The sequence below is a fragment of the Ooceraea biroi genome, chromosome 11 (genome assembly GCF_003672135.1).
Source record: "Ooceraea biroi isolate clonal line C1 chromosome 11, Obir_v5.4, whole genome shotgun sequence".
NCBI classification, from domain to species: domain Eukaryota; kingdom Metazoa; phylum Arthropoda; class Insecta; order Hymenoptera; family Formicidae; genus Ooceraea; species Ooceraea biroi.
Genome location: NC_039516.1, coordinates 11254729 through 11267257, shown reverse-complemented (window position 1 = coordinate 11267257; position 12529 = coordinate 11254729). Strand labels below are relative to the sequence as shown.

General features: G+C 44.9%; 1 protein-coding gene across 1 annotated transcript in view; it reads right to left on the bottom strand.

The window, feature by feature from the left end:
• The window catches only part of LOC105278731 (protein single-minded), a 185801-nt gene that overhangs the window by 41880 nt on the left and 131392 nt on the right, over nt 1-12529 (bottom strand). Inside the window, exon 3 of the mRNA XM_026973956.1 lies at nt 3445-3563. Within this exon, the coding sequence (XP_026829757.1) occupies nt 3445-3563 (119 nt within the window). The remainder of the gene's footprint in view (nt 1-3444; nt 3564-12529) is intronic.

The following is a 12529-nucleotide window of genomic DNA, read 5'->3' as shown; positions in this document are numbered from 1 at the left end:
CAGTGGCAGCAGTAAATCCAAATTAACAAATTAGATATCCCTGGCAGCGGACGCTACCTTAAACCAACAGCTCCCAAGGAGCGTGAGGATATTTAGTAAGCATATCTGCCATACGTTCCCGGCGAAACGCATTAAAGCGAACAAATTGAATTTCCTTATGGTGGCGGGTATTTTTCATTCGCCTTCTCTCTCCTGAACATCACGAGTGTACCCTATAAAGAACCCCTTCCTAGTATTCTCGCATGCTTGATTTCACGTTAAATAACTCAACGTTAATTAAAACAGTTCAATATTAATTCAGAGTACTAAATAACTCTTTGATTTAACATGGAACAATAAAATCTTACCGTAAGTAAAGTTATTTTCTGCTGCAATAATTTTGTAATTATTTTAACTCTTCGTGCCAATATATTCAAAATGATATTTCAGATGCAAGATATAAAAAGGGGTCCTCCCCCAAAAGTCTCCCCCAAAAATTATTCCTGTTTCCATTTCAAGGAGTCAATTTTTCCTGCACGTTGCAAAGTCCAAATAGATTTCTTCCAGCACACTCTTCCTACACACTTCGAGAGGGGCAAATCTCCAATGTCTATGACGAAGAGAGCGAGACCGGCGGGGTGAGAGGAGAGGAAGAAGAAACAGCGTGAATGCAGCGTGATGTATCGCGCGGATCCGCGCGGTCCAGCGGACGCTGATTTGATGCTGTGTAACTCGATAGACGCGAATTCCCTCCCGCGAAGAGAAGGGGCACAGAGGGTGGACGTCGTATCGTGTCGAAACGAGTCGTTCTCTCAATCGCTCGCTTGCTTCTTACTCGCTCGCTCGCTCACGTATAATTGGGAAGGAGTATAAAAATCCGATCGCGGTCAGCCGTAATTTCGAGAATGCCTCATGGTGGCGGTCCGCTTGTCATAAACCGGATTTACCGTCGGGGTTCGTGAAGTTTATGAGGATCGGCGAAACGGTATATGGCGCGTGGAAAGGGGAGAAGGCTTCGGCCGCGAAGGAGGAGGTCAGCCAGAGGGAGCATCAGAGAGAAGGAGGAAGCCGAGGGTGGTCGGAGGGAGCAAGAAGCGTGGGAGGGAAGAAGGCAGAAAGGTTCTGAAAGACGGGGGTTCGAGGAATCGCGCAAGAATTGTGTATAAATACGTTATCGATACACGTCAGCCGGGGTGGCGTGTAAGGAGCCAGAACTCTACCCGGAAACTGGTGCCCGGGTTCAGGGAAGGTCAGCTGCTCGCTCGAGCCCGCTCGGAAAAATCCAACGCGGCCGCCACAATCGACTTCATCGATTTTGCAAATCGATACCGCTTCCGGAAGACGCGATCGCCGTTGATTCATTGCATGCACAGTATTCAAGCAAATGTGCGAGCTTTGATCGCGATGGCTCGCATTTTTCATCGCGATTTGGGGCTGAACGACCGATCGGCGGGGGAGAAGAATGCTTGTTCGGGGGCCCGTTCGGGAATTAGCTGCGGGTGCGTGTAAAGATATACGTAACGCAATGAACGAGCCAACAATTAATAATAATCTATGCCGTTACGAAGGCCAGCGGGATCGTTTGATAGCAACGCGCGCGCGCGATGATTCTTGCCTGAAATCGCGCGTACGATCCGTGCGATTCGTAAGCATATGAAGTATAACGCACCCTGCACCCTTCTCACCCTGTCGACTGCACTGTCCTCATCTTCGTTTCCCTTCCTCCCTCTCTTTCTCCCTCGCGCGCGCGTGCACGTGGATCGTCCCCTTTGCCTCTATACCTTTCTCTGTCTCGCGGCGAGCGGAGAATCGCTCCCTTTCCCGCATGTGCGCACCTAAAACGCAGGAAAGGGAACGTAATAGCCTTGCATGATACACCGCCATTAATCCGTGTATATACCCTTCCATACTTTGGAGGAATAGACACCTCGTACGCCTCGGTTTCATAGCCGGTTCATCAGCCGGATATCTCTCCGCTCACTCACTTTCCTTCTCTCTCTCTCTCTCTCTCTCTCTCTCTCTTTCTCTCCCCTTCGCCCCGCTCTTCTCTTCCTCTCACTACCGATGATTTAATTTCGACGCGCACTCCTCGCCGCGACCCGACTTGCGATTTACATCCCGAAAAATCGATCGACTTTATTAACGTCAGAAATACGTGCTGGCAATTATGACGATTGTTGAGAAAAAAATAAAAGAATTGTAGTCTTCTTATTGCCGCTCGTTAAAAAGGAATCTGATTTTTAGGAACATTTCGTTCACCGTAACGTATACGCGAATCGACTGGCTGATTTGCTATAATGGATCTTTCTGTTCAGTCATGAGAATGTTGCTATTTTTGCGTCACATTATCCATTTTTCTGTAGTCCATCGGAATAATATACGGAAGCATTCTTCCTCCTTTCAAACGTGACGTTCAATCGTATCGTTTTCCCCTGACGGACAGTTCCAATCACGAGTCGTCATTCGGTAGCACGCTCGTTTCTCTCTCCTCTATACTCGCTCATTCATCTCTCCATTTATTCGTGTGCGCACACAAGCATCACCGACCGCCGATCAATCGTGAATCGCGGTGCTTATGGCAGGTGAACGTGTATCGCACAGATAATATCGCCACTCGGAATGGACTCGATCGTATGCCATCGTTGACTTATCATATCGCGGTTGATTGGTTTCTTAACAATTAGAATTAATAACCCGAATCTCTTTAGCGATCTCTTTTTCTTTCTTTCACTGCAAAGATGTTATTTAAGAAAGTACTATCGCACGCGCGTTATCAACTGTTAACATTTTATTAAATCAGAAAGCAAGGAAAGTGCCCCAACTTCCGATCAAAGCCGCGTAAAATAACAATAAATCCAATAAATTCAAATTGTCGTCAAATTAATCAAATTAATCGAGTATTTCCTGATCATCGTGCATCGAGCATACTGAATTAAAGTTTCATTCGCAGAACGGTATTCACCAAATCGATCATTCGCTTAATAAGTCTCCAGAGAACGCCGTCGTAAATATCAAAATTATCTTTCCCGCGCGCTGCACGCGTAATGCGTTCACTCGTTCCACAAACGACAAGTAATCGTAAAGTATTAAAGTGCAGTTATAAATATTACGCGTACGAGACGCGCTCGTAGTGCTGTCGGCCAGCAGTAACTCGTCGACCGTAACTCTTGACACGCGCTTCCGTTACCGGGCAAGTAACGTATTGCCCGGCAAATCGATCGAATATTTTACGCGGCTTGTCACGAGCTCGCTTATTTTTCGCGCGTATGGATGGTCGATCCACTTCGATCGAGGCATCGCTGCCACGACGCGCTCGACGACTCGGGCCGATCGATCGCGCGGAAGGAAGCAGGTGTCCCAGCGCGCTCAAGCTGATATGCATTTTTTAAATTCGGTGCGTCTCCAAACGAGGCCGTAAATACGGCAGAGTTCTACGATAATGAGCCTGCCCCGATGAGCACTCACCTGTAGGAACATTTCGCCGTCGAGGTGATGATGGTCGTAAGCAGCGAGCGCCGCCAGCTCCCTCGCCCTGTAGTGCGAGTCGTGGTGCAAGTTCTCTTCCTTGTCCTTGCACATCACCTCTGCAACACAACCAAGTGAATCATGAGGATACGTGGTAATTTTGGGATGCAAGAAAAATCGAAATCGTTGTCTCTTGAAATGCGCTCGTTACGATCCCTCTCTCTTTCTTTGTTCTACATAATGTACCCGAGAAATAACGATATTGACGCTGCATTAATTCAGGTACTAATTTTATATGTTAAAAGTCGTTCATATTTTACTTAAATATATCCTCCTATTCTAAAAAAGGCGTGTTAACTTCGTGAAGTTCTTTTTTATCGAAGATTGAGGCCTCTTTTCCGCGACGCTGATTGGTTCTCTCGCTTGGCTCGAACTTCGTGTGACTTAAACTTCGTGTTGCGAATGTCAGAATGTCATAGTGGCTGTCAGTGCGGTTATATTAATTTATTATTTCTTAGGAACGTGAAAACGGCAGCTGTCAATTCTGTCAAATTTATTAATATTGAAAAAATAAAATAGCACGCCAAATCGAAATCATTGTTGCCTCTTTTCCGCGATGCTGATTGGTTATCTTGATTCGCGTTGTGCGTTATGTTCAGTTTAGATTACCATCGCGCGGCTGTCTTCGCGTGGAGGTTAACAATTTGGTAGAGTGTGATAATTGTGCATATAATAAATAATAGATGAATATTATTATTCGAAAACATTATTAATATTGAAAACTAAAATAGCGCGCGCCTGTGTTGTACTGGTAACAATATAAATATCCCAGAACTCCTCGGAAAAAGAAAAAAATTTTAATGGCTAGAACTTTTTCATTTATTGTTTTAACGAATTTTAAATTATCGAGAACTCTAGGCAATATGCCAATTAACAATATAAACGTCTCAGAACTACTCGGAAAAAGAAAAAATTTCTAAGGGTAGGACTTTTTCATTTTTGAGTTTACGGTATTTTCAATAGTAGAGAACTCTAGGCAATATAAAAAATAATGATATCAACAACTCAGAACTGTTCGGAAAAAGAAAAAATTTCTTAAGGCTATAACTTTTTTATTTCTGTTTTTACGGTATTTTCAATAGCAGAGAACTCTAGGCAATATAAAAAATAATTATATCAACAACTCAGAACTGCTCGGAAAAAGAAAACATTTCTACGAGCTAGAACTTTTTCATTTCTGAGTTTACGGTATTTTCAATAGCAGAGAACTCCAGGCAATATAAAAAATAATGATATCAACAACTCAGAACTGTTCGGAAAAAGAAAAAATTTCTTAGGGCTAGAACTTTTTCATTTCTGTTTTTACGGTATTTTCAATAGCAGAGAACTCTAGGCAATATAAAAAATAATGATATCAACAACTCAGAACTGTTCGGAAAAAGAAAAAATTTCTTAAGGCTATAACTTTTTCATTTCTGTTTTTACGGTATTTTCAATAGCAGAGAACTCTAGGCAATATAAAAAATAATTATATCAACAACTCAGAACTGCTCGGAAAAAGAAAAAATTTCTAAGGATAGAACTTTTTCATTTATTGTTTTAACGAATTTTAAATCATCAAGGACTCTAGGCAATATGTCAAATAACAATATAAATAGCACAGAACTCCTCGGAAAAAAGAAAAAAATTTTAATGGGTAGAACTTTTTCATTTCTAAGGCCCAATTTCTTCACCTCTCGATAACTTTATCCAAAAGATATCTCGTAGAATCAGTTTTCTGCACCTTTGTAACCTGACAGAATATGGTAATTTATAATAACATTCTAGACACTTTGTGTCAAAAGTGAGTAGTATAAAGAATAGCTATCCGTTAAAGACGTATATAATCAAAGGTTTCAATGAAGAAAAGAAATTTTTAGTTATCTGGAAGATAGCTATTGAGAAGTATGAAGAAACCGGGCATAAATCTAAAGGATTTTCAATCGTCGAAAACGCTTCGCAATATGCCAAATCCACTTTTAAAAAAGCCGTGTTAAATGTCTTCTCGTGGAGGTTAACAATTTGGTAGAGTGTGATAATTGTGCATATAATAAATAATAGATGAATATTATTAGTCGAAAACATTATTAATATTGAAAAGTAAAATAGCGCGTGCATAGCGCGCGCCTGTGTTGTACTAGTAAATATAAAAAATATATGTAAAAAATATTTTATGTATCTCTGCGGTATCGATGAGCAAGTTCAAACGATGCGTGGATGGATTTCTGAACAGTTGCTTGCGGAATCGGCTTGAAGGTTGTTGTCATGACTGGAACGTCCATCGTAACGTTTCCTATATCGGAATTTTGAGTTTTGGTGATAAATAGTCGCAGGCGCACCTAATTAGATGTACTGTCTACCTCTGAAAGGCATTTGCGCATGGAAAAAAAACCGCATCAACGCGATAACGTACAATGCCCAGCATTGTAAAAACGAAATTGTGCGAGAACGAACGAGGAGCGGGAAAGGCCTAATTTCGGCGGGGCAATTAAATTTCAATCAGGCGGTCTCGTGGCGCGCTCGTCCGCGGATCTTAATAAGACGCCTCCCTCTCGCTGCCGCGCCGCCCTCCCTTTTTTATCGCGCCGGTCACAAATCACGCGAGTGATTAGAGGTTTTAAGCATACGGGGCATCGGGTCCCGCCGTCGTCATTTCTTGGCACACGAACGCGAAAACGAGGGGCTGTCGTTCGCTGGCGCTCGCGGACCGGCAGGCCGCAATCACAATCAGCTTTACGATTCCTTTACTCTTTACGGCATAAACTGCGGTAGGCAGTTTCTTGTCGCCAGCCGCGAGCTTACGACACGATTTACGATGCCCACCCTCGCGATCGCGACGAGCGCGATCATGTTTCCGCGACTGAGAGCCGACTTAACTCAAGAACTTGCATAAATATTACATAACAAAATACACGAGTCGTTCAAAATGGAACGTTTGACGTGCGACTGACAGAATCGCAACACGGTTTCGAGAAGGCAGATGCGTTTTGAGAGATGAGGCAGAATCGCAACGAGATGGGTAAAAGCACGCGACGAGACGAGCGGTCCGTTTTACGGCGCGAGACCGTAGCGTGAGGGATGTCTGTCGCGGTGGGTTTAGCGTAGATCGAATCGCAGATGCCGATCGAAGATTGCCACGGGGTGGGAAAGAACAACGTCGGGCATTAAAATACCGCGCGGAAGATGTCTCGGCTGTAGCGAGACGCATTTCCGGCGCTTTGTCCGTGCGAGCAATGATCGGCGCGTATTACGCGGAGCGTATAAATTCCCGTCCGCTTCGTCGCGCGTTCGCGTTTGCGGCGATCGCCCGGATTAAAAGTCATTAAAGTCAGCCGTAACAAACCGAGCCGGTTATCAGATTTATCATATTATACGTTGTGACGTCGGTTATGGTTTGCAGATCTTTATGGAAGATTACGGAGCGACATCGGCGCTGGCCAACCGAAAGGGCGACGGCCACTTTTTGCCGTTTACGCAAATTTATGTTTCTCGGCCACGGCGATAATTAAGGCGATTACTGTCGAACACGGTAAATTCAACGGACGTCTCTATGTAGATTCGATGGACGATTATTAACGTTTTTCCGTCGTACCGGCCTCGCCGAGCGTTCTCGCGTTCTTCATCGAAGTTCTTTGACGAACTTAAATCGCGATACGCGATGCCAGACCTGCCGTTGCAGGTTTCTGTACCCCAGAGAGGCCAGAAGAAGTGAATTTTTCGAAGATTGCATCGCGGTTTTGACACGTTTGCGCCGTTGTACAAGGAAAGCAACGTCTGCAGGTTGCAGAGAGTCAAAAGTGATGATAAGCTTGCTGGCCAAGATGCTTTATAAATAATGCAATATAATGCCGCGTGATAGAAATTTACACTAGGGAACAGTTATTGTAATTTTGCATGAACAATTTGTAGCTCCTTAACATACGTACGTGCATTTATAATAAAATTAAATTTATATGTAATTAATTATCTCTAAAAGACAACTATGATATCAGAATTATGCAGATTTCTTCGCGAGAAAAACAATTAATTTTTGCATGTTGTTCTAATTTTCAAGTACAGATCTGTTGTCGCCAAATCGTATTATGGATCGTGGTATCGCAAATCTCGTACGGATCGAGAATCGAGCGCTTTGTCTCATCGTTGCGCGTTGAAGTCTCGGTGACTCTAAATGCAGTCAGTTTATTATTTTAGTACGATAGTGTGGTCCCGTATGTTCTAATTATGGCGCGCATATTAAGCGGCAGGCGAGCAGGTGTATGGGACTGTAACAGATCGACGGTGTATTATAGGGTTTAAAGGAAGTGTCGCTCACATCCTGTCACGTATCGTCACCGTCGTCCCCCAAGTCCCCCTGAGTTAATCCGTTTACGTTTAAGTCGCTTGGACATCGATAGTTCTTGGTTCTTCGTGAGAAAGCAGAAGCATGTATCTGCTTAACGAGCTTTTACGATATTCTTATTATAATATCATTATCTACACAAACATGCGAGAATTTATTCCACATGCTGGAATAAAATAAGAGCTGCGACTGATGAAAGATTGCGTAATAAACGAAGCGGCAAGAAGAGTTCCTGTATAAAATTTCTTTCGAAAAATGAATAATTTAAATGGTGGTATTTAAATATGTATAAAATTTAAATATGTATAAAATTATTTTTTTTGGCTAATTATTTTACTGCAAGGTAATATTCGCATCTATATTCAGTTCAAAGAACAAATGAGCCTTCATCATTTACAAAATCCCCAATTAAAGCTCCCTTCTTAATCTACGAATGAATATTTAACGATATTTGTTCATTCCCACCCTCTCTGAATTTCATGTCCATTCCGTTATCGATACGATTATTCGATGACTCAGCAATCAAGCCGTTTCTCAACCGAATTTCGACCTAAGCTTCATTCCTTGATTCTTTAGGAAATCCGGATTGATAAGCGATTTGAACGATTAATCTCTCAGGGCAGAAAAGTGGCTTTGTCAAAATCTCTTTTCGGCATGCAAGATTGTCCCAAGGTGTCGCCCATGTGTTTCGGATGCCGGCAGTCTTTCGCGATGCATTTGACTTCGAACAATATCGACGCGTGCACGCTAACGGACGCGCGCGGAAAGAAGCGTGCACGCAATGTGCTGCGAAGCACGTGTACGCCACGCGACCCTTCGAGCCTTTGGACCGGATAATCTGCGAGAATAATCGATTTTAAAAAGACTCTGGATCACAATTCCGCTTGTCAAGATCTTGCCATCGCGATCAAAAAAATCGATCAGCAACGTGGTAGCTTATAAAAAGGAGAGAACTGAAGTTTAAAATTTGAAGTTTCAGTGAGAGTAGAAAAGAATGCAAATCGAGTGAAGCTCGGATGTCCCAAAATATCAAGCTGCAGATTTGGAAATGTTATAGAAATTTATCAAATGCAAATAATTTTCCTATTCTACACAAAATAACAAATTTAAAGCTTGCTTTAAGGGAGGAATCTCAGGGACATAAGGTAGCAAAAGAACCACTGTACTGGATAATGAAGTCTTCTTCTTCTTCACGTGCACACACGACGAGCCCTCCTTTATATCCTCATTACAAGCGAACGATCTAGTGCAAGGATACCGTCGCGGAGGAGCACTAAATGGCCCGGCAGTTTAGCGTTTAGCGCGGAGCAGCGGTGCGTACATACCGAGAGATGCAGGCACGGTAAGATAAAGAGAGAACGAGAGAACCAGGGCGACGTTCGCCACTCGTAAATAGTCGCACGCGATAGTCGTGAAGTGGCCGCGCCGCGCCACGCGACCCTCCGGGGCAGGACAGCGCGAAGGGGGCAGGATCCATTAGGAAGGACCCTGTCAAGATGACCGCGGGGTACACGCAGGATGACGCGCCGAACTACGGACCACGCGAGTGCCTTTGGGGTTGCACGTGCGTATCCGAGCACCGTTTACTCGATTCGATTTTCGATTGCTCGCGGCCACCCCTTGCCGCCGGTCATTCAGGACTAATGACCGTGCCTAATGTTTCCTGAAACCATGAGAGTTCTTCGCGACCAAGTCGCGAGGATGCAGTTACGGGGGAGGAAACGGTTTTCTGGGGATCGTAAGGAGTGAATGGGGTTTGATGCAGAAAATACTCGCGAGGCTGGCAAAGATGCTGGTGTCAAGTACTGTCGTTGGAAAATTCGCAAAAGTTATTCATGCGTTGGAACGCAATATTCTTATTCTTTGCCATAAATTATATTATTCTTTTCATAGAATATAAGCAATATCTCAATATATATCAATAGATCAAAAGATACGTATAAATAGGATATGTGAACAAGAAATTATTTCTTTGAAGACCGATTGCGAACGCCGAAGGCGCCAGCCATGCGTTTTGTACATTGTACACTTGTTACCTTGATTCAACAACACCGACTTAATTTCCCCGTCTCTCTTCGCGCACACGGGGAGTAATCACATTTAAAACAACGCGGTGTTATATCGGATATCGCGGAATCAGCACTATTCCGTGCGTTGAAATAAAAAAAGAAAAAAGACAAAGCACACCGAGAAAACGCACGTCGATGCGCGCGAGATAGCGCGACAGAAAGAAGGAGAAAGAGAGAAAGAACGACGAAGAGAGAACGGAGGGAGAATAATGCGCGATGGGCAAAGCAGATGGGATCTCCGGCCGGCGCGGGGCGCGCGGAATTCTGGGCGGAAAGGTCGCGCCATCGCGATGCGCCGCCGCCGCCGTCGGTGCAATCAGTAATAATAATTACGCTTCCACCGGCAAGGTCAGTTTGTATGGACACATATACGCGCCAGAGAGGAACGCAGGAAGCGGCGGGATCTGAAAGCGGAGGCGGAGGCCAATCACAAACGCCGCGCGAGCTTCCAGCGTGGCAGAGAGAATGGCGAACACTCGTGGGCCTCTTCGTGACCAACGCTTGCGCCAGCCAAGCTGACACTCCGCAACAACAGTGTTGCATCGCCCACGCCGCTGTCCATGCGTCAACGAACCCCCCTGTAGCGGGGTCGTACGCTGGAAATTGGCGCAATTGGATAGAGCAGGTTATTTTTAGAAACTCGTCGAAACCGTGAGAGATCTAACGATCGTTCTCGCGACGTCACGTCGACGCGAAGCTCGTGAAAGATGATGCTACGTTATTGAAGGCATGATGGGTGGTGATGGGTTTACGATGGTTTCACTCGATCAGCGAAATTTGCTGCGAACTTTAGGCTCGCGAGGGTTGTTTGGTAGCGTGTTGCCTGGCAATCAGCGGCAGCTATTTTAGTAACATGGTAAATATTTTAACATAAGTTTGCTATTGAGATGAAAATTAATTCGCGCTTTTATGTACTATCTTCAGTTAATTAAAGGATATGCTTATATGCTGTATTTATACGGCAGACGCGCGCGTGTCTTGAATCTGCTCCTAGCATCTGCAGTTAAATCTCGAGAGCGCGCGCATCCTCCCCGAGATTTTCGTAGTAATATAATACACAGATTAAACAAACAAAGCGTAAGAATTAATCACCCCGTTATCGTTTTTTCCGCATCAAACCTGGACTTGGGGAGGACCCAGCAATCACGAAGCATGCTCGGAATGCCATGCTTCCGGCTGAGCAGCGTCAACGACCGTTTTCATTAGATCGTCCCCGCGATCGCTCGGTCGCTTCATTAAGCACCGCCGCCCTCATTTATATAGACGTCTTTGAAGTGCAAATAATGACGCTGCTCCTTGGGGGCGCCTTTCTCTGCCCACCTACCTACCTCTCGCCGATGACTTGCGTTTTACGCACCCTCCCGCTCCACCCCGGCACCGTCGCCGCCACCGGCGTCGACCACGGCTGGCGGTCGTGCGAACCGGGCTAAGTGAACGGTTAAATAAGTGATTATCTCTTCTGATCGTATAATCGATTGATGATTGATGGACCTGATGCCGCGGGACATCGTGTGCATTAACGAGCGCACCCGTAAACGTTAATATGGACGCACCCGACCACCCGTTTGTCCGTTTCCGATGTCACGTGAAAAGAGACGAGAAGGAAAGAGAGGGAAAAAGAGAGACTACTGTCTCGGTGTGATTTGGGTGCGCTGCGTTTACCCTGTCCCGCAATTCTGATGGTCACGGGGTGTGTATCGCGCTCGAAACGATGTGGATGTTCATGGGGAGCGGCGAATTCGCGTTAAACTGGGAATTCGGCGTTGTAACACGGAAAGAAAACGTGGTAAGAATAATAATAGATCGATCACAATTCTTCCCTTTTTTTATAAATAATTATTAAAATATGCTCTAAAATATTGAGAATAATGATAGCGTTTGGTTTACAAGGTGCATGTCGCGATGCAACGTTGATGTAAAACACAAACGTCGCCAGTTTCAGCGCTTAATTGATTGCAAGTTTTAATTTCAATTAAATTCTGGTCTCTTTTCTTATCTACGCATTAGATAACAATTTCATTTTAGTGTAGTGACTTAAAAATTATTATTATTATATTATTTTCCTCGGGAAGTGGGTGCAACGTTGTGTCCGGAACAACTCTTTCCATTAACTTCGTCAAATGTTCCTTGCCGGCGGTTCTTTGGCCGGAAGATTTACGGTATCGAGCGGAACTCTTTAGTCCCATGGGATTACGGGGAAGTGACATGGCTGGCGCGGTCCTTCATGGGCACATGCAAATGCGCGGATACGCGCAAAGACATTGCACGTCAGGTAACCCTCCCTCAGGTTCCTGCTGAGTCAGGAGCGGGAACGGGCACGAAGCACGGGGGTCGAGGGGGTGCGCCGAGGCGAATATTAAAGATTAAGCACGAGGCACGCAGATTAGCGTGCTAATACACTTGTTCCTCGCGACCGGTCGGACCAGCGCGGCCGATTGTGTCGCGGAAACGAATGGCCTTCACGATAAGGGAGACGGAGTGCTTTTCGTCAGGTCAGTCGGCGAGTTTTTAGGGCGCCTGGCCCTCGGTCAGGTACACCCGCCACGAAATCGACGAAATCCGCGTTTTCCCGCGAATCCGCCATCGTCCATCATGGTACGAATCTGCGTTTGAAGAAGGCAATTTTGTCTTCTGTGTG